Below are 23,427 nucleotides of genomic sequence, written 5' to 3' on the forward strand. Positions count from 1 at the left end.
TTTGGGAGGCAGGAGGGGGAGCCTGCACGTCGAGTCCTCGCTCCTCCCTCCTGAACGCCGCAAACCAGCTGATTGCTGGCAGGCAGGAGGCAGGGGGAGGAGGGAGAAGGTGCTGATCCACAGGGTCTGCTGGAGGGCAGGAGGCTCTGTGGGGATGGGGAGCTGACGGGGGGCTGCCAGCTGTGGACAAAGCAAGCAGCCAAATGATGTTATAGTGAAGCATTGCACAACTTCAAATGGAGCATGTTCTGTAATTGAGCAGGGACGCAAGTTCAAAACAACGTTAAGCGAGAGAACATTCAGTGGGAGTTACTGTATATGCTGGAGAGGATGGATGAAAGTACTCAACATGTGGAACGCTACACGTGACGCCTTCAGGAACAGAAGTAGGGGCTCACCGTGAATTTCAGGGATCTGAAAGGGATAAGATGATCCACCTAACCGCCGTTCCATTCACTCCTACTACATATTGTATTTGAGTCAATACCTTATAGTCGAAAGTACAGAAAGCCACTGAAAGATCTACTAGTATAAGAAAGTAAGTTTGTCTGCGTCCAAATAACTGTTTGCAAAGTTCTGTTTCAAGGTCATCCACGGTGCCAGCTTTAAACTAAGCATTAAGCCTGAAGGGTTTAGATATTGGAACAGGACTTTGCCCTGAAAAGACAGGCTGGAAGCAGGACTAACTTGCCAGGCCTTCAGGAATGACTATGGTGGCTGAAGGAGGTATTGACAATTTACATTCAAATTGTAAGAGTTAAAAACTGTCTTATGTTACAACAGTTTGAGTAGACAAAGATTAGTTCACATTCCCTAACCAATGCAATCGGCCACCATATTTTGCACCAAACCTGCATACTAAATGTACTGCTAAAATCTTCTGCGAATTTCCATCCTGAAATGGGCAAATTAGCAATCTGCCATTATTCTAGGCTTCATTTTTACTTCAACGCTTGATACGCAGTACTGATTGATTTAGAATTTTACATAAATGCATTTCATTACACATACCCAAAATATGCATTTCAGGACTAAAGTAATTTAAAACTTGAATCAACTTCCTGTATAAAGATTAAGACAGTAATTATTCTGCAGAGCTAGCTCATAGCACATTATTATGAATAGAAGTTATCAGCCATGGGAAGGTCAACCTTGACTGCCCTCATTCATACCGTCTTAGTAAAAATGGTGATTCACGCAGAAGGTGACAGGGGTTGCACCCATTCTGAGGTGCTGTTCATAACCTTCCCCACTTTTTGTCTGGGGAAGAATTTCTTTGACACTTCAGTAAAATAATCTGAGATCATTCAATGAAAGCAGCAGCAAAGAAAATGGAAAACTGAATGACTAATGCTCTTTCTTGTCACTTTCCTTTTGGGATCTGCTTCTGCAATAGCTATTTATGGGGCATTGAGGCAGTGTTTCTGGGCTTGCTTTGTTGAAGATCTAAATCCTACCTGCTTTACGAAGATCAAAACCCACCAAGAACAACAACTCCTAAATTCTTGTTAAGTGCCCATCTGAGTGTACTTGCTTATACTGACTTCACTTACAGCTAGAGCTCACTTAAGCTTTCCTCTGTCCATTTCCACATGAAGATTTGACATCTGTATTATGATGGCACCCAATGCCATGTAATAGCCTCCAGTGATTTAAAACCATCCGCTGTGATTTGCTGAATACTAAACAAAAACTCTGCTGCATCCAAAAATCTTTAGTTTATTCAATAGTTTAAAAAAACATCCTATTGATGAGCCTTTGAATCTTTTTCAGAAAACAGAAGAAAAATTGTGTTCCAGGTTTAGCTAAAGTTAGTTTTACAAATCATTTTGCAATTAAGAAATTAAAGGCATTTGATATGTTTCTTAAAGTTCTCTTTCAGGGAAGGGGCTACAACCAGTGATGCCAAACCCACGAACTGTATGGTGGTGGTGGTGGGTGGGAATCTAGTCACAGAGTGTTGCGGTTCTTAGGGACTGTCTTGTTTTGAAATAGGATTAGCTTGATTTTTGTTTTTTGTTTTTTTGTGAAAGTCGGGTGCTTATTTACCACGTGAAAGCTGGCAACTGTGGCTACATCTACAGAAACAGCTTTGTTGTGCTGACAATCCGCTCAGTAAAGTTCCTGAACAGTACAAAAAGCTAAAGCTTGCCCTCACATAATGCATTAAATGGATCTACCACCACCTTAATGACATACACTGTGGTCACCTCATTAAGTGCTTATTTTAGTTGCATCATGTGTCATTTGCTCATGCGAGATCTATGCCCAGATGAAGCGCAGACATGCTGTAAAAGGCTTGTTTATCCAGTGGTTTCTCTGGGTTACCATAACTGCACAGAGGACCCAGATGTCTCTGTTCAACACAGCTAGCTAGCTCACTCTTGGAGATGTATGTTGTCTTCCTAGCCTGGACAGGGAGTCACAGTAACCTTGAGGAGAATATAAATTAGGTAAGTCCAGAGGATTTCTTCCCCTCAGCCTCCAAAGTGAGTGGTCACCACCATTCCTCATTAGCAGTAAAACCTGCATCCTCCAAAAGGCAGCCCCTTCCTAAATAACCACTTGAGAATATTCAAGGCTTCCCATACAATTGCCTTTGATTGGAAGCCAAACTCTATTTGCAGAATGATGTTTGTTCGCCCGCCCCCTGGATGGTCACTTATATTCTATTTTGCTTAAGTATTTTGTGCTTGGCAAGAGCACGTAAAAATCACAGATCTGAAATACAGCAAAACAGCTTGATTTCTTACCATGTTTTTAACATTGAAATCGTGTAGCAAGCTAACTACCGGTAAAATATTATATAATAAGTTACCATTTGGTGTGCAGGGGGTATTTAGTATTTGACATATTAATTTGGATACACAGCGTATATAAGACTAGGGTATATAACTGTGCAATAAGTTGATACAATAGAGTTATACAATTATTAATGTACACTGATTATTCTGTGCTTTGCAGTTTCATTCCTAGATCTCTCAACAGAAGAGTTCTACATCTTTTAACACTTCACTGCCCTTCACCATAGAGCTGCTTCTCAAGGATCTTAGAGGCAATAGGCAATATATGAGAAATGCCAAGTCAGTAAAGCAATTGTGTCACCATACCCCATCTTTGCTCTTGCCTCTGAGTGAACACGAATGGCTCTAACCCTTTGTTCACATTCTGCAATTACAGATACTTGCTACATGGGCAAGAAAAAACAGAAGGGATTTTATTGCATGTAAACACACAAGGTTAGTGCTGTAGCTTTTACTGCTTAGGCTGATTAGCTATTTGCCAAATGGAAAATTTATCTTCAGTAAAACAGGCAGAAAGAAATTCATTTGGTAGTTCAGCATTTAAAAGGCAGCAACTCATCTGAAAGCTACAGCACTGCAGAAAGCTGTTAGATTACCCTCCCCAACTTGAAAGTCTAGCAGTCTGTAGTTGGAGGGGATGGGCTGGAGGTCAGAGAAAGATCATTCACACTTGTAGTGCCTTCCAAATAACTATCATCCTGGTGAAGCTTAATTATTCTTCCTATTTTACCCCAGGTGAAATGTAGTCAGGCTGACTTGTCCACAGTCCCATAGCAAAGCAGCGTCAGAGGTCAGAGACCCTAGACTTCCCACACTTTCAACCATGCTAACTAGTCCAATCAGCTTTTGAATACCCAGAGTCCTGTGGTTTTAATCAAAGACAAATCATCCATCCTTTCCAAGTGGATAAATGGGATTCCAAGCAATTTACTGCAGGTGGGTCTTTCAAATGACAGCTAAACACCCCACAGAGGTGCTGTCTGTGGACTGTGGACTGAAGAGTGGATATTCCTCTAGGGTTCTTAGCCAGTTTCCTTATCTCCACTGCCATGGAGCATGTTGTAACCTGGTTCATCACAGGATGTAAGAATAGTCCAGCAGACTGAGTGCACAACACACACTGCCCCGTCACTTACCTGTTTTACATTGTATCCCGCTTTTGCACTAGTTTCAATGAACATTACATTCAGCTCTTTGGCTTTCCTCTCTCCCTCCTCAATGGACACTTGCCTGGGGAAGAGAACAACATTAGAGCAAACGATATGATCATCCTGAGACGGGGTTTGCCTCCACCCCAAGAGATGTCTCCACAGTCCCAACACAGATGTAGTTATACCTGCTAGGTACTGTCTCCATCCACTGCCATAGGAAGGGGACAACATTTCAGAATACAAGCTGGGCTTCTACAGTGCACCTACCAGGAACGGTCTACATATACTCAATCCTGCCTCAGCATGTGGGGATGGACGAGATGACCTCTTAAAATCCCTTCCAGCCCTATATTTCTATGGAACAATACTCTAAGCTTTTCAGTAATAAAGCCAAGGTGGCCACTGGGCATTTTCTAAATTTCCTGCCAGGAACTACACTTGTATGGCTTGATAAGAATTAAGTGCTCTCAGGCTGTGCTAACTAGCAGTTATTGCCCTGTTTAGCTAAACCTTAACGTGGTTATTTAACTTCTTTCAAAATAATTGTATGTAACCTGAAAGTATGAAAAAACCGCTTAAGGTATTTAAGTTAAAGTATTTAAGTTTATTTTGTTTAAAGGAGCTAACGATCTTCCAAACAAATATCCTAAAGTCCTCAACATATAACCAGCTTCTCCCTGAACTTAAGTTTATAATACACCAGGGGTCGGCAACCTTTCAGAAGTGATGTGCCAAGTCTTCATTTATTCACCCTAATTTAAGGTTTCGCGTGCCAGTAATACATTAACATTTTTAGGTGGTCTCTTTCTATAAGTCTATAATATATAACTAAATTATTGTTGTATGTAAAGTAAATAAGGTTTTTAAAATGTTTAAGAAGCTTCATTTAAAAATTAAATTAAAATGCAGAGCTCCCAGACTGGGGCCAGGACCTAGGCAGTGAGAGTGCCACTGAAAATCAGCTTGCGTGCTGTCTTTGGCATGCGTGCCATAGGTTGCCTATCCCTGTGATATATCATTATGACACATAGGAAGCTAATATCATGAAATTTAACTTTAAGTCTGATGCTATAATATTGTCATGTTCAGAAGGACATGCTGCCATTGTGTGTTTATGTTTTAAAAAGACACTATTTTGTACCACTGTGTATTGTGAGATTAGCATAAATCCACTGTAGCAAGGTAGCAGAATGTCCAAATGCCAGTGCAACTTTGCATTAGTGTGTCTGAAAAATTTTCCCCCTAAAAAAATGTACAGTAGGTACGACAAGGGTGGAAGGGGAGAGAAAAAAAATCACTCAGTTCAACAGAAGCTTCTCTTTTAAATAAAATTCTAAATCATAGAATCATAGAAGATTAGGGTTGGAAGGGACCTCATCCAGTCCAACATCCTGCTCAAAACAGGACCAATCCCCAGAGAGATTTTTACCCCAGTTCCCTAAATGGCCCTCTCAAGGATTGAATTGTCAGCCCCGGGTTTAGCAGGCCGATGCTCAAGCCACTTAGATTTTAATTTTAACTACATTAAAACCAAAAACTGTTTAAAGGAATATTCAAGATAATCATTTAAATTAGTCACCTGCACTAAACCTGGATTATTAAACATTTTAAATCTAGTTTACTCTTTCACTGATGTTATTGACTTTTTACGTTTCACTCAGCTTGGACAATGAAGCTAGACTGGTTAATTTTACTCCCTGGTTCTTGTGGATGTCGCTGGTTCTGGTTTGCGCGCACACACATACACCCCACCCGTCCTGAGGGCTCACAATCAAGGCAGGAAATGTTTAAATAAAGTTTCAACTGATTTTTTTTTTTTAAATCAAGAAAATTCTATTCACATCTGGCTTCAGCATAATTTAAACAAACTAGATTTTGGGCCAAAAATAAAATCACTTTAAACAGAGCTTTCTCAGAGAAATCAACAGCAGATTGGCCATATGATTAAGAAAAACGTACAAAGAAGAATTATTTCTCCGTACCTCTTATCTGCTAGATCTGTTTTATTTCCCACTAGCATAATGATGACATCACTGCCCCTTTCCGTTCTGACATCATCAATCCATTTTGTGGTTTGCTGGAATGAGTTTACATCTAGTAAGGAAGAGTGGACAAAGAAGAGTGTCACTGTAAAATGTTCTTCCCAGATCACTGCCAATACAGCCATAAATCTTAATAAAAGCCTCACATTCTCTGGTAATTGGTGCAGTAGGGCTATGTAGAATCAATGGATGCAATCCTGATCCCATGGAAGTCAATGGGAGTTTTGTTATTTATTTCAGTGGGTCTTGAATTTTACCCTTTGGCTTTAAATGCACCTGCAATTGAACTTAATCTATCCAATTATAAATGGACTTTTAATATCAGAGTGCAAATTATGAAGAGCTTTTATCACTACTTTTAAAGAACTGTTATTATTTCATTTTATTGAACGAAGGGCTTGTCTACACTATAAAATTGAGTCGACGTGCAGCCACTGCGGTAATTGAAGTGAAGGTTCACATTCACACCACGCTCCTTCTATCAGTGGTGCTCATCCCTCACCAGGAGTTTCCACCAACTGAAGTAGGGCATTGTGGAGTCCCACATCCCTAGGGCTGACACCTCAGGCTGTCAGTGCAGGGGCGGGGAGGGCTCTGGCTGTCAGCCTCGCACAGGGCTGGCACCCAACAGGTGATGTAAGTAACGCAGTGTCTACATGGACACTGTGTCGCCCTACTACATCAACGTAAGCGCTACGCCTCTCACGGAGGTGGAGTTAGTAAGTCCATTTAGTTGGCAACTTACATCAGCGGGGGCTCCACTGTAGTGTAGACACTTTACACCAGGCTGCAGTTTAAATGTAGTTTACATACAGAATGGGGGCCTAATAACTTTGCTATTTAATCTGTACTACTCGTGACTTGAAAAAAACATTGAATATATGCATTGTTAAGAGGACCCTACTGTTCCAAGGATTTAAAAAGCATTTAACAGCAATTATTACACTTTGTGTTGCTTAACCATTTTGTGATCACTAGTTTTAGGTTTGCTTTCCTAGGAATATTTAGCTTATGTAGTTACTAGCAACTCTTGTTGGGTTGATCACTGACGTCAAAAGAATTTCAGAACTGGTTACATTAAAACAAACATAAAAGGATCCTTTGGCACTTTTCTAACTAAAAGTCCCTTCCAGATTCCAGCAGCTTTAGTAGAACAGGTAATGAACATCTACGCTGCAAAATAGGATTCTAGAAATAGGCATTAACTAATGAATATACAATAACCTTGTCTGCAAAGCTGTGTTCTTAACAATAATATCAACTGCTGTACCATTCAATTTAACAGTTAACGTACACCTCGGTGATTGCAGCTATTGCATCTGAGATGCCAAAGTATTTGCCTACACTTAAATAGGGAGATCTCTGTGGTAACTGTTGGCTTTGTAATGGTACAGTGAAATGCTGTACGTCTTAACCATCTAAGACTTGATCACTTGCCAACAGCTTAATGGCATAAAGCTTTGCTTTAGTACTTAGCAATAATCATTAGGTCAGTAGAGAAGTCCAAAATTCACAGCTATCATGCAATTTTAGCTGAATTTAAAATGTTTATTTATAATAATTAAAATAAATTTATAAGGGAAGCCCTTATTCTTGCTATAATCTTCTAGAGTATTTATGCCTAAGGATACACTCCTTTTGGATTTGGGTAGAACTGGACTATTTCATCCAGTCACTATTGATTTAAAATGGAAAAAACCTCAAAAGGTTTATTTCTCCTTTAACAAAATTAGTGCTCTTTACAAATTAAAAGCCAATAAATGAGGGTTGTTCTGGCCTTCTAAATCAGTCTTCAGGGTGGAGGTGAGAAAGCACTAACACTTTAGCCCTCAAAAGTGTACATATCTTATTATGACATGAAAGAGTACATTATTACAAGGTTAAATCCCTAGTCATGGAGCTTTAAATACCAGAAAATGGAAGTGACTGATTAAGATAAAAACGTGGCATGTCCTTCCCCAGCCCGCACCCAGCTTTTAAGGACAATGGAGTGAAGCAAGCTGCAGTTCTCAAATGGTCTCAGTGGGAAAGCGCTAATTTAGAAATTCAAAGATACGCAAGCAAGTGATTCCAGCGTTTGAGACCAAGTCAAAGATGGAGAGGGTACCCAAAAGAAGAACAGATGAGACTAGGCCAGCCAGTGCTCAGGGCTTTGGGACAAGCCATGTGATAGCAAAGGGTCATAAATGTATTATTTCAGCAAGGGAGATTGATAAGTCCATTTATATATCACTATAAACAGCTGTGATCAGAAGTGCCTGGTTTAAAAACTTGACTACGGTAAAAGGAAACAGTTCATGCCAGGATGAAGACCAACCACATGATTGTGATGTGACATGCAGAGCTAGGCTAGAGAATGACAGAGCAGAGTATCAGAAATGCAGAATTCCCCCCACTCACTTGTGATATCATAAACAACAACTGCAACAGTGGAGTCACGAATGTAGCTAGGAATCAAGCTCCTGAACCGCTCTTGACCTGCTGTGTCCCATAATTGCAACCGTACCTAACAAAATCAGTCAAACAAGCAAGACAAATAAGAAAAGGTCAAACCCGGTGCAATATACCTACTTGTGATATCGTAAACTACTACAGCAGCAGCAGAGTCACGGATGTAACTGGGAATGAGGCTACGGAAACGTTCCTGACCCGCAGTATCCCACAGCTGCAACCTGATCTGTGGGATGGGAGAAAATTTAAAAAGAAAAAAAAAAAAAAAGAAAAAAAAGCCAAACTGCCACTAAAAATAAAGAGTAAATCATTTTATTTGATTGGTTTTTTTAAAAGCTAAATAAAAATATAACTCATGCAAGGGATTGTTTGGGACTGGGAGCAGTAGCAAACTGCCTCTCCTTCTGGCAACCCCCCACCCCCCCACCCACAGTGGTATCTAAGGCCAGCTCTACACTTACAGCACTACAGCGGCATAGCTGCGCCTTTGCAATGCGCGTGGTGAAGACGCTCTATGCCAGCGGGAGAGAACTCTCCCATCAGCAGAAAAACACCACCCCCATGAACAGCATAAGCTATATCAGCAGGAAAAGCTCTTCTGCTGACACAGTGCTGTGCACACTAGTGCTTATGTCGGTGTAATTTATGTTGCTCAGGGGTGGAATAGTCACACCCCGAGCAACATAAATGTTGCCGACATAGGCGCTACTGCAGACATAGCCTGAGCTAGTGTATTCTTTGCCTAAAGGAGTCCACAGCAATCTATTTCCCACTCACTTCCCACCTCTTTGTATTTCAAAAGCCCCTTCCCACTTCTAGAGGGTGGGCAATAGGATGGCTGAGTTTTCCAGCCAGATAGGACAGGCAGAAAACCTGAGGCCAAGTGCCAATCTGCACATCCACCCACAGAAGGCATTTATGCTCTGCTGCCATTCTTCCTGGGGCCTAAGTGCATCACTACCAGAGAGGCCTGTATGACAAGGGGGATGGAAGAATCACATTCAAGACCACTTCTAAATGCAAGTCTTCAGCTGCTGCCAAGCCACTGGAGTGGCTACTAAACTAACATGCTTTTTCAAGGAGGATGAATGCTAATCATTCAGCTGCATGTAAGGTTTAGCCATAATGCAAAGTAACAGATATAAACACAGATGACAAGGATGAAATTCTCTTACCACTTAGATTCTGAAAGAAAATACAAGATGCTCTATAAACCAGCATACATACATATGTACATATACATATAGAAAAACACTGAAGGGTCTGAACTGCTTTAGGAAAAGCATGCTAATTTGTCAGATCACTTAAAATGCAATCATATTTATTGTGAGTTTACCCAATACCTTCAGCTTGTGCAGAGTTATACAACTTGTGTTCTACAAACACATGCCCCACTGCTGTATTTCTTAATTAAGGATGTGAGCGAATTTTGGACCACGGTGTTAATTTCTGTGGAACACTGGCTTAATTTCAGAGACAGTACTGTGCTAAACAGAGTAAACCTGCATATATTTACGAGTTATACCCATTCTCCTGAGTTGGGGAAACAGATTGGCAGTTCAAGTTATGATCCAATTTATATTCAGCTCCCAGCCATATATTAGGAACTTTTGGGGGTGCCCCTTTTCAAAACCCCATCTAACAGCAGACTCTTTAAAACCTTCCCCGAGCCATGAACTTTTTCCTCCTCTACTCCCCAAATTCTGCATCACGTTGCCTATTCAAATCAAGAATGACTGAATATGGCTTATTTCTAAATTTGTGAAAAACCTCAAGTGGCACACACTCATTTCCCTACATTCCCAGCTTGCCTCCACAGCACAGCCTAGAAGCAAGGGATCAAGCCACTGATCTTCTGCATGGTAGCAGGATGGGTTTCTTCCAGACCTCCAGGCCACTGCAGAACTCTGAAGGATGCTCACATTGTGACAGATTACAAAACATACCAAGAATAGCGGATTCGTTCCAAGTGACTACAGAAAAATCATGCAAAATCTTACTCACTGTTCGATCCTCCAGGTACATGGTTTTCGATAAAAAGTCAATGCCAATTGTTGCCTGTAAAAAAATTGTGTCAGATTTCAATAAAAAACAAAACCGGTGTAATCTGTTTCTCTCATGGGTATTCAATAATTATCATGCTAGACTAGATCTGGCACAAGCTGATCTGAGGGCCACACTTATGGGATAGCGCTTTCCTTCAATGGGATTTGTATACAAGATACAGGTTAGGCTTTTTCCACTTTAAGCCTCGAGACTCTTAAGTACATCCCTAAATAAGAGATAGTGGCAAAATTAGTGCCTATTAGTAGCATAAGATTACAGCATAAAAAGGACACATTTGTAATTAAGTTAACCACAGTTTGTACACAACTTTGGTCATTTATTCTACAGACACGAATACGACAGCAGGGTTTTCTTTGTTCCTTTAGACATTACCGGAGCATAGCAACAGAAATCCTGATGCCAGCTTAACCAAAATGGAGGGAAAGGGAGAAATCGTGTTAAAAACAGCTCTGGTAGCACTGATCCCAAGAATTCATTCCCTTGGTGATGCTGCATTTAATATTTAGTGCAGGAGTGGGAAACAGCGCTGCAGCTTTGTGTATTGCAGGTGTGTGACTGACCTGGGACTGGGGCGACTAACACTACCATGGCTTTAACAGAGTGAACCCTTGATGCGGCAGTACCATTAAACGATATCAACGAAGCCCAGAAGACAAGTTGAGTCCCAGCAACCTGGTATCAACTGAAACACAACCATTAGGGGTCTAGTCTTCCTCAAGTTCTGGTATGAAGGCTTCATCCTAAAAATCAGAGGAACCCCTATTCCAAAAATGCTTCTGCACCACAAGATCCCTTTTTATGGTAGGCATTCCACCATCTGCCAGCCACACTTTCCAATAGTTTGGGTGACAATCTAATGCAGGGGTAGGCAAACTATGGCATGGGTATCAAAGGCAGCATGCAAGCTGATTTTCAGTGGCACTCACACTGCCTGGGTCCTAGCCACCGGTCCAGGGGGCTCTGCATTTTAACTTAATTTTAAATGAAGCTTCTTAAACATTTTAAAAACCTTATTTACTTTAGATGCAACAATATTTTAGTTATATATTATAGATTTATAGAAAGAGCCCTTCTAAAAATGTATTACTGGCACGTGAAACCTTAAATCAGAGTGAATAAATTAAGACTTGGCACACCACTTCGAAAAGGTTGCTGACCCCTGATCTAATGGGTGGTTTTCATGCAACTAGCCAGTTGCAAAAGGAAACTGACTAACATTGCATGATCCAACTCAGTCTCCCTCTGCTGCTTGCTGCAATATTTGATGCACAAGACACTTCCTCACTAGAGAAGGCCAGCAGCTTGGGAGGAAGGCCAGAAGGAGGTATAAGAAAGAAACGAGGTTGATTTCCAACGCTGATCACCCAAAAGCTTTTCCATTATCAAGAATTGCGAAGCATCCCAAAGTTTAGAGGTGAGCAGATGAAATATACCAGCAGTTCTCAAACTGTGGGTCGGGACCCCAAAATGGGTCACGACCCCGTTTTAATGGGGTTACCAGGGCTGGTGTTAGACTGACTGGGGCCCAAGTCCCAGCCCCACCACCTGGGGCTCAGACTTCAGCTACAGCCAGGGGTAGTGGGGCTCAGGTTACAGGCCCCATGCCTGAGGGTGAAACCCTTGGGCTTCAGCTTTGGCCCCCCCATTCTGGATGGTGAGGCTTGGGTCAGCTCACGCTTCAGTCGCCCCCTCCTGGGGTCATGTGTTATTTCTGTTGTCAGAAGAGGGTTGCAGTGCAATGAAGTTTGAGAATCCCTGAAATATACATATTGAGGGACCCAGTCAACCAGTACATTAAAACATTTCCCTTCCACTGCTAAGCAAGCTACAAGGTTTTGATAAACAGAAAAGCTACATTAAAGTTTGCCTCAAGAAAGTTTCCATTCTCCCTGATATTTTACGGATTTCCCTATTCAATTAAACAATATTTAATAGAGAAAAGCCTTAAGATCTTGCACCACACACAACCCAGCGTGGCACCAAAAATTCAAATTGATCCAGCTGGAACCACAGTAAGATAACATCCTGGTGACCAGCATAGTTTTTACAACAGGTTTCGTAAAAAGGAGGTGGAGCTCAAAGAGAAGACTGTCCCAGTTGCTTTGTGCCAGAGCTTCATGTACAACAGCAGCTTAAGTGAGTCTGATTTGCAACTTTTGAGAAATGTCTCCAGTCAAAACAAGTCTTGATGTAACAATGTCTGATGCTGTGGAGGTCTTCAGAGCATTTAATTTGGAAAGTCCTCAACATCTGGACCCAGCTGTCATATACCAGCAAGATTCATACGCCACTAATCCACCTACAACAGGTATCTTAAAAAAAGTAATTCCTTGGATTAGCTCAAAGACATGAGGGGGTCATCATTAGGGGCATTTCACACTGAACAAAGACAGCAGATCAGCGGTCCTGGCTGAGGGATGGACTTGATTACCCAGAAGGTTCTCCACTCCTTTCGCCACTTTGATTCTTCTAGGGAAGAGGATGGAACAGTGGTTGTGTGGTATGAAGTCTTTACTAGCTTTTCCTACCCCCAAAAGTAGGTATGTAGAAGACCTCAAGTTGTAACCCTGGTAGGAATGCCACTGTGACTAAAGCAACATATCTTCCCACAAGATATTAAGTTTGGAGATTCCTTCGTGCCCTAATGCCAGGTTGACGGCTGGGTATACGGCTTGTAGGATTTTTAAGTGAAATGTCCTTTATGCATGAAATCATTCAAGGAGGTCAGATGCAACACAAATATCTCTGCATCCCAGACTGAGTGGTCTCCCCATTAACCTGGTATTGCATCTGCAGCATCTCCTACTCAAAGGATAGGAGATAACATTATGCTGTGTAGATCTTCATAAGCATGAAGATTTGACATTGACATACTGAGTAGAGTTAGATGAGCCAAATTTGGCCAGCTGCACAGTTCTAGCCATATAATAATAATGATAATAATATGCGAAGTGAGAATAGAGGGCAAGGGCAAGAAGAAAGACAGTCTAGGGATAGGTCTACACTTGTGGCGGTGTGTAGCGTACCGACACCCAGCTAGCACTGGTATAAACAGCAGGGTAGATGGTGAGGCACTGCTTAGGTGAATAAAGACATGCCTGAACCCTGTGGGTATGTACCCTCCCATGTCTACACTGCTATGTAGTATTCTGCTGCTGCCTCTTTGCCAGAGCGTTTCCTCATCACAGTGAAAGATTCTGGCAGCAGGGAAAGGGTCTGGCAGGGGCAGCTGCCTCCATTTGAAGGAGCTTTTCACTGCCATGGGTAGCTACATCCCGCAGTGAGTCTGGATGCTATCTGCCTTTCTCTGCAGCATGTAGTTACGCGTACCCTACCCTCTGCCCCAAATGCGGATAAGGCCTAGGACTCTGAACTGTTAAATACAATAAAATGTAAATCAAAGAAAGGACACAGAAGCTGGGCATCTGTTCAAGTTCCTGACATGAGGAAGATAGGAACTGAAAGCCAGCTCTGGTTCTGTCCCCAGCTGCACAGAGATGGGAAAACTTGTAGTGCGGATTAGCGGACTTGAAGTAAGAAGTATGCTATAAGCCTATTAAAGTTTACTGTCAGACACAAGAATAAGTGGGCATGAAATTAAGCTAAAGTAGAGCAAGAATTAGGGAAGTTTGGGTACCATTTCTTCACACGCAGAGGTGTTACTGTGTGGAACCCACAGAAGCAAGTAGTTACAGGTTCTGTAGGTAAGAGATACATTGTAAAGCACAACTGCAAATTTAAAGGAGGCAGGTGGACCTAAATGGAATAAAGGGCCCCATCCACTGTAAGTATCTGTCTAGATATTTGTATGGCCCGCTCACCATAGTATCCAAGTATTTATCCTGAACACTCCTGTGAGGTACGGCAATATTATTATCCCCATTTTATAGATTGGGAATGGACAAAATACAAGTGATTTGCCCAAAGTAAGAGAGGGAGTTTGTGGCAGAGCAGGAATTGAGTCTGGATTTCCCGAGTGCCAGGCAGGTACCTTTGCCACAAGACCATCCTCCTTCCATTTCTACATGTTTACAGAATCAGAGATTTTAAAGCCAGAAGGGGTCATTACAATCCTCTAGTCTGTTCTCTTGCATAACAGGAACAAGGAGATGAACTAATGTCTCTTATTGGACCAACTTCTGGGTGTGAGAGGGGCAAGCTTTCAAGCTATACAGAGGACTTCATGTCTGGGAAATGTATTCAGAGCGTCACAGCTAAATACCAGGTGGAACAGATTATTTAGCGAAAGTAGTTAACACATTCTAACTCCCAGCTTGTCTTTTGGACAAGTGATCATGAGCTTGGTTCGAGTGATCATGAGCTGATTCAGTTCAAACTAGATGGAAGGATAAACAAATGTAGATCTGGGATTAGGGTTTTTGACTTCTCGAGGGCTAATTTTAAAGAGTTAAGGAAATTAGTTAGGGAAGTGGATTGGACGGAGGAATTAGTGGATTTAAATGTGGAGGAGGCCTGGAATTACTTTAAGTCGCAGCTGCGGAGACTGTCGGAAGCCTGCATCCCGAGAAAGGGGAAAAGAACCATGGGCAGGAGTTGCAGGCCAAACTGGATGAGCAAGCAACTCAGAGAGGGGATTAGACAAAAGCAGAAAGCTTACAGGGAGTGGAAGGAAGGCAGGATCAGTAAAGAAAGCTACCTTGCTGAGGTCAGAACATGTAGGGATAAAGTGAGGAAGGCTAAAAGCCGCATTGAACTGGAACTTGCGAAGGGAATCAAAACCAATAGTAAAAGGTTCTACAGCCACATAAATAAGAAGAAAACAAAGAAAGAAGAAGTGGGGCCGCTATACACTGAGGATGGAATGGAGGTTAAGGATAACCTAGGCATGGCCCAACATCTAAACAAGTACTTTGCCTCGGTTTTTAATAAGACTAGTGAGGAACCTTGCGATGATGGAGGGATGATAAACGGGAATGTGGATATGGAAGTGGATATTACTGCAACTGAGGTAGAGGCCGTACTTGAACAGCTCGATGGGTCGAAGTCGGAGGGCCCGGATAATCTCCACCCGAGGATATTAAAGGAACTGGCGAGTGAAATTGCGAGCCCGTTAGCGAGAATTTTTAAGCAATCGATAATCTCGGGTGTTGTGCCGTATGACTGGAGGATTGCTAATGTAGTTCCTATTTTTAAGAAAGGGAAAAAGAGTGATCCGGGTAATTATAGGCCTGTTAGCTTGACGTCTGTAGTATGTAAGGTCTTGGAAAAAATTTTGAGGGAGAAAGTAGTTAAGGACATAGAGGTCAATGGTAATTGGGACGAATTGCAACACGGATTTACTAAAGGTAGATCGTGCCAAACCAATCTGATCTCCTTCTTTGAGAAGGTGACGGATTACTTAGATAAAGGAAATGTGGTAGATATAATTTACCTAGATTTCAGTAAGGCGTTCGACACGGTTCCGCACACGGAGCTGTTAGTTAAATTGGAAAAGCTGGGAGTGAATATGAAAGTTGTAAGGTGGATAAGGAACTGGTTAAAGGGGAGACTCCAGAGGGTCGTATTGAAAGGTGAACTGTCGGACTGGAAGGAGGTCACCAGTGGAGTCCCTCAAGGATCGGTTTTGGGACCGATCTTATTTAACCTTTTTATTACTGACCTTGGCACAAAGAGCGGGAATGTGCTAATAAAGTTCGCGGATGACACGAAGCTGGGGGGTATTGCTAACACGGAGAAGGACAGGGATACTATTCAAGAAGATCTGAACCACCTTGTAAACTGGAGTAATAGGAATAGGATGAAATACAACAGTGAAAAGTGCAAGGTCATGCATTTAGGAATTAATAATAAGAATTTTGGATATACGTTGGGGGCGCATCAGTTGGAAGCGACGGAGGAAGAGAAGGACCTTGGGGTACTGGTTGATAGCAGGATGACTATGAGTCGCCAATGTGATACGGCTGTTAAAAAAGCAAATGCGATTTTGGGATGCATCAGGCGGGGTATTTCCTGCAAGGATAAGGAGGTGTTAGTACCGTTGTATACGGCGTTGGTGAGACCCCATCTGGAATACTGTGTGCAGTTCTGGTGTCCCATGTTCAAGAAGGATGAATTCAAACTGGAACAGGTTCAGAGACGGGCTACGAGGATGATCCGAGGAATGGAAAAACTGCCTTATGAAAGGAGACTCAAAGAGCTTGGCTTGTTTAGCCTGGCCAAAAGAAGGCTGAGGGGGGATATGCTCGCACTATATAAATATATCAAGGGGGTTAACGTTAGGGAGGGAGAGGAATTATTTAAGCTTAGTACTAATGTAGCCACGAGGACGAATGGGTATAAACTGGATATTAGGAAGTTTAGACTTGAAATTAGACGAAGGTTTCTGACCATTAGGGGAGTGAAGTTCTGGAATAGCCTTCCGAGGGAAGTAGTAGGGGCAAAAGACTTTCCTGGCTTTAAGACAAAGCTTGATAAGTATATGGAGGGGATGTTATGATAGGATCGTTAATTTGGGCAATTGATCTTGAATTACCCCCAGACAGGTCTGCTCAGTGGTCTGCGGGGAGATGTTGCATGCGATGGGTACTGAGTTGCTGCGGAGAACTCCTTCTTGGGTGCTGGCTGGTGACTCTTGCCCACATGCTCAGGGTTTAGCTGATCGCCATATTTGGGGTCGGGAAGGAATTTTCCTCCAGGGCGGATTGGCAGGTGCCCTGGAGGTTTTTCGCCTTCCCCTGCAGCGTGGGGCACGGGTCGCTTGCTGGTGGTGTCTCTGCAGCTTGAGGTCTTCAAACCATTTTTGAGGATTTCAATAACTCGGTCCTGGGATAGGAGTTGTATAAAATTGGATGGGTGGGGTTCTGTGGCCTGCCTTGTGCAGGAGGTCAGACTAGATGATCAGATTGGTCCCTTCTGACCTATGAGTCTATGAGTCTATGAGTCTATGGAGGTGTTGTGCAGGTTTCCTTTGAGGATGAGGACTAAGAGGTCAGATATAGAGTGATCATTTTATTACAAGTGTTTGCCCGCGGGGGTATGGCAGGGGTCTCAAACACGCAGCCTATTTGCTGTGGCCTGCCAAGCTCCCTGTTCCTCCCCCCCCCGCCCTCCCTCCGAGTTATTTTCTGCAGCCACCAAGCTCCCCTCACCTGCTGCGCACCCCCCAGCATGCCGCGTCCCCGCTCCTCCGTCTACCTCCAGGCGCTTCCCGCCACCAAACAGCTGTTTGGCCGCACTTTGCGCTTTCCAGGAGGGAGGGGGGAGGAGGTAGAGAGGAGGCAGGGCAGGGATTTGGGGAAAGAGGTTGGAATAGGGGCAGGAAGGGGGCAGAGCTGATGTGGGGACTTTGGGGAAGGGGCTGGAATGGAGGCCGGGCCAGGGTTGTCAGTGATGCAGCCCTAGGGCCAATGTACTAGTCCTCATATGGCCCTCGTGGTTATTTGAGTTTGAGATCCCTGGGGTATGGAGTGTTTGCCTTATTTTTCTGTATGAGCTTGTGCATAATAGTCATAGAGCTTTCACTCAGTAATTGTTGCACCAAGCCCATATCTTGTGGTTGAGCTACCGCATGTTTTTTAGAAAGGCCATATACAGAAATAGCATGAAAACAGAAGAGTCAGTGGTCAGTAAGTTGCTACTTAGCTGTTTAAAAATGTGGTTAGGAATTTGGGGCCTCTGTCCTTGCTGGCCTTTCCTTGCTCTCCAGCACTGCATAATATCTACAATGCAGCCTCTCCCAACCCAACCTGCAGGCAAAGGGTTCCATCCCTGTTATGAACATAGCTTGCCAGATGGGACATTTTATTTCTCATGTGTCCCCTCCTCCCCCAAACCCACAGCAGGGAACCCTCTGCTGATTTGTAAGTTGCACAACTGCTGCTTTCCTGAAACCAGCTTATTAATAACTGATGCACAACAGCAGCATGCCTCTTACTTGGAAATTCGGGAATAAAAAACCCCACACAAAGCAAAAATATATTTTATCAAACACAAGCTTCCTATTTATAATGGAACTCGACAAATATGGCTTTAAGTGATTTGTTGTGGAAGCTTTCAGAACTAAAGAGTGCACCCAAATTTGTCAGAAGGATCCATAAAATAAGCTCATCTGTCAACTCACCTATAGCTAGAATTAGCCAAACACAGTTCAAGATACAGTATTGGACTTTTGACAAGGCTCCACTATTCAGCACTTGGTACTGGGCTGCAGGGAATCTGCGTTCTGGCTCTGCCATTGCCCAGGATCGCACAGCAAGTCAAGTCACTTAACCTGCTGGAACTTTATCCCCTCTTCCTCTTTTAATGTAAAATCTGGAATAATATTTCCCTGCCTCTGAGTCATGATCATGTTTGTAAAACTAAACATCCTCAGGTGAACAGTGCCACACAAGTACAAAGCCAGGCACACATCAATGACAGGTAAATTGAAACTGATTATTTGATAAGCCCCCAAGACTTCTCTAACTTTAAGTCCCACTCATTCATTTTGCAATCACGTAGTTTATTACATGAGACCTCTTCCCATGGAAACAGCTGCATTAACAAAGCTTGAGGGTCAAAGCTCTCCAAGTAAAACTAGGACACAGGCTCCACAGAGAAAAGAATAGAGCTGAAAGAAAAAAGTACTGTGGGAAAGAGATGATTAAATAAAAGAACTGCTTTAACATGTTCATGTAATTACTGTGGGCAGAATCTGTACAGATGTTTGCTCCCAGGAGAGGCTAATGTGTACTGTAGTCATCCTACACCACAGAAGCTTTGCTAATACTGCTGATTTAATGGGAACTTGCATTTAGTTCTGTCTGACTTGCCTAGCAGCAGTGATGGAGAGCTATGGAGAGACGGGAAAGAAACCATTATTAAGGGGGGAAGGGCTTTTGACAGAATCTCCCAAAAATGCAGCTGTGTTGGCTCTACAGAGCTGAACAGAGTAAGCAGCAGCAGCCACTATTTCAGCCTTCTGTTGCCAGCAGTCAGAAACCATGCTGCCAGTTCAAACCCAAGGTGGGATATTAGAGAACTATGCCTGGACCTGTCCTTAATAGTTTTATACAGTGGTGCAATAGCCACGTTGATCTCAGAATATTAGAGAAACAAGGTGAGGGAGGTAATAAAACTTCTGCTGGAGAGAGACAGAGACAGAGACAGAGACAGAGAGAGAGACAGAGAAAAACAAGCTTTTGAGCTACACAGAGGTCTGCTTATATAGCAGGAACTAGACACATTTTTTAAAACAACGAGCTTCTCATTTCTCCACTCTATGCTCCACAGACCCTTGAGTCCCAAACAGCTTTCTTCCCAGTCTTTAGGATACTGGTTGATCAGCAAACCCTCACTCACTGGAGTCAAGTAGATTCCCCTGAATAACGGTTTGACAAGATTGGGCCCATAAAATGCTGAGATTGATTGTATTACCTGATAGGTGTTGTCAAAGCTGTCATACATGAACCTGGTGATCAAGGAGGTTTTCCCCACTAGAAAAGAGAAAAACAGGTTCAAGGAACAGTTTTTAGTGAAATTAGAACAAGTGACCAAACACTGCATTCCAGTTTTAATTGGTATTTCATCAATACTATGCAATTAAACTGACCAAAGGTAAAAGGGAACTCAGTTGATATAATTGTTGAAATAATCACTACCATTTTTCCGAAAGCCATTCAGTTATTTAAGAAATTCAAGTTAAATGCACACCAAAAAAGCAAGCAAACATAATGACTCCAGCTACAACATTAACTTCAAATTATTGTGTTTGATTTTAAAATTTAGCCAATTGTGCCCAATCTCAAAAGTGACGTAGGCCCTGATCCACAAAGGTATTTAGGTTCCTAGCTAGATTTCAATGGGAGTTATGAGCCTAAACATCTTTGTTCACCTTGGCTTTACTCACTTTTGAAAATTTTACCTCTGATCTCCTCTAACTCACCTGCACATGACATAACTAATAGTCACTGTGCAGGAGAAAGAGACACTCGTATAGCTGGTACCACAAGACAGGATGGAAATGCACTAGTGAAGTTGGCAGGCCCCCTGCTCACAAAACACCTGGACAGGATCTAGTTTATATTCCTCATCGCCACGTTAGCTTCGATCCACTCTTGCGGACAACACATGTATTACCCCTTGCAACATACAGTTAACTTCTCACTTAAAGTCATCTGGTTAATGTTGTTTCGTTGCTGATCAATTAGGGAAGGTGCTCGTTTAAAGTTGTGCTCCCTTCTAACTTAGTTTAGCAGCTGCCTGCTTTGTCTACTGCTTGCAGGAAGAGCAGCCTATTGCAGCTAACTGGTGGGGGCTTGGAACCAGGGTGGACCAGCAGCCCCCATATCAGCTCCCCGATCCCCTAAATTCAGCTGCGTTCATCCCCCCACTGCCATGTGCTGCTCCTGCCCTCTGCCTTGGAGCTGCTCCACGAGACTCCTGCTTGCTGTGTGTGGGTGGGAAGGAAGGAAGAGGGGGGCTAATGTCAGGGTGTCCCCTCCCCCCATCTTCCATAGAGCAGGCGGGACACATCAGGGCTCAGGACAGAGGGACCGAGGGTTCAGCCAATTACTAGTTCATCATTTAGTAGTAAGGGAAATATCCCACCCTCTGACTCTTCCACCTCAACCAAGCTTCACAATCAGCATCACTGTGTACCAGTATTAAATTGTTTGTTTAAAACTTCTGTTTGTGTGTGTACACACACACACACTCCTACCCTTCTGCCCCGATATAACGCTGTCTTCGGGAGCCAAAAAAAAAAAAATCTTACTACATTATAGGTGAAACCGCATTATATCAAACTTGCTTTGATCCGTCACAGTGTGCAGACCCGCCCCCCTCCCGAGCACTGCTTTACATTATATCCGAATTCGTGTTATATTGGGGTAGAGGTGTGTGTATGTATATACATATATATAGTCTTTTATCGGGTGAAAAATATTTCCCTGGAACCTAACCTAACCTCATTTACATTAATTTATGGAGAAATTGGATTCGCTTAACATTATTTAGTTTAAAGTCGCATTTTTCAGGAACATAACTATAACATTAAGTGAGGAGTTCCTGTATCTTGGATCCTGTATCATGCCATTGTTCATGGCTCTCCACCACTATGTTTATTAGAACTGGGTGCTTCAATAGCATTTACCAGAGCTTTCAAAGCACTGTCAAATGCTCATGTCCCCCTGAGAGGGAGGTAAGTAGGAACATACCCATTGTAAATCAGGCAGGCACATGAAGGCAGCTAGCCTCTGAGTGACACATGTCAGTGGCTAAGCTGGGATGAGGACACAAGTGACCTGATCTCAAACTTCTTTTCTACCTAGCCCACCACTTGCTCTTATTTCTGTGCCAGTTTAGATTAAAGAAGTTAGCAAGAAAATAGAGGAGGAGGAGTGTTAGGCTGGTGAAATGAAATCCCTTCTTGTGCCTCATCACAATCTGGCATTTTAAAATCCTTGTACTGTACTTCTAGTGCTAAGCAACTGCTATGCACTGTGCTTCGCTGTTGTACTCCACACTGCCAGAAGGCTTTCCATAAGCACCAGTGCATTGATTTCCATATAGGCTAGTTCAGGGGGTGCAGAACAGACAAAAGGGGAGAGCTGCATTACCTCCACGCTACCCACCCACACAATGCAGTTGCAGATGTGGCAGCTCGATTTGCACAGGGCTGTAGACTTCAGCAGTAGCCAAAGCTTCTCTGTTCCTGTGGCACTTAGAACCACCAGATGACCCCCACAAGCAGTAGCATGTAGCCTTCCACAAAGTGGGGGGGGGGACTGGGGAGAAGCTAAAAAAGACCCTGAGTCACTGGTCTTTTTGACAACATTGGCCCAAACCTCTACAAACAATGGCTCTCTAATGCCACTCCAGAGCATTTGATTCTATTTCCAGGTCCATGAATTTCACTATTGCTTCCTTTTGAATCCAGCTCTGCTATAAGAAATTAAACCTGCAGCTTCCAACAAGGAGCCTTTGAGACAGAGCCTTTGAGTTCAGATGTCACTTTCTCCATGAATTCTTAAACGCTTTCACCTTGTAAGCGTAATCAAATTTCACAAGACATTCGAGGGCTGCCTTTGTAAAGATGTCACTAATATTCCGTTCAATGCACACCTTTAGGAAGCAAGCATTTGAGATAAAGCAAGAGTAGCCCCAAATTTATTCAGATTTGTCCTGGGAACCCTACAGAACAGAATACAGATATGTTGAACAGGGAGATGTGGTGCAGAGTGAACACAAAGCAGAGGTCAGTCTCAGATCCAGAGACACTGCAAGTCTCAGATTAACTTCACCACATGATTCACTCCAGCATCTATGCTGATGTAGACCCTGGTGCAGCGCTGCTATTTGAACATGCATCAGGAGGATGCAGCAAAGCAGAACAGCACCTTTCCTCCATAAGGGTGCTTGCATAGCCCGAAGAGTGGGAGCAGTGGAACTAACCAAGACACTCAGAAGAGCAAACTCAACAAATCCGCACTGCACCCCTATGAGTAATTTACAGAGCCCCCAGTGGAAATTCTGAGAGTGGGCAGGAAACTACCACTGAGCTGGTTCTCTTAGGAGTCCTGAGGTGCAGTGGGGTCAATCTGTATCTCCCTGAACCAAGAGAGAATCCAGCCTACTAGGACAGGGCACTGAAAGGATCAACAACAGGACTACCTGTCATAATGCCCAGCGAAGCATACACTGCAATACTTCAAAACGTGCCAGCAGGCTGCCAGCACTAGCTTCTAGAATTCCTCTCCTGTACTTCCAGGTCTCCTGGAAGTAATCGTTGCTGAAAATACAGATCCACCAGACAGGAAGGTTCTCTCTCCTATAATTTGCCACATCTCCCTACACCCGAAATACCCTCATTTAAATTACCTTTCCAGCATCAAATGGCAGGTGCAGGGGTGATTGCTGTTGGGTTTAATTTGAATTGAAACTACTTCAACCTACATATTGGTTATTTGTATG

General features: G+C 43.0%; 1 protein-coding gene across 3 annotated transcripts in view; it reads right to left on the bottom strand.

The window, feature by feature from the left end:
- RAB6A (RAB6A, member RAS oncogene family) overlaps positions 1-23,427 on the bottom strand; it is a 109,617-nt gene that overhangs the window by 18,227 nt on the left and 67,963 nt on the right. For 2 of the 3 annotated variants that reach the window (XM_050931073.1, XM_050931086.1), the window contains exons 2-6: positions 19,891-19,949; positions 10,453-10,506; positions 8,569-8,674; positions 5,938-6,049; positions 3,941-4,034 (exon numbers count right to left, since the gene is read on the bottom strand). In XM_050931073.1, coding sequence (XP_050787030.1) covers positions 3,941-4,034; positions 5,938-6,049; positions 8,569-8,674; positions 10,453-10,506; positions 19,891-19,949 — 425 coding nt within the window. Of the gene's footprint in view, positions 1-3,940; positions 4,035-5,937; positions 6,050-8,397; positions 8,504-8,568; positions 8,675-10,452; positions 10,507-19,890; positions 19,950-23,427 lie in introns of all 3 variants that reach the window. The other variant, XM_050931080.1, reaches the window with a different exon arrangement.

The sequence above is a fragment of the Gopherus flavomarginatus genome, chromosome 1 (assembly GCF_025201925.1).
Source record: "Gopherus flavomarginatus isolate rGopFla2 chromosome 1, rGopFla2.mat.asm, whole genome shotgun sequence".
Lineage (NCBI taxonomy): Eukaryota > Metazoa > Chordata > Testudines > Testudinidae > Gopherus > Gopherus flavomarginatus.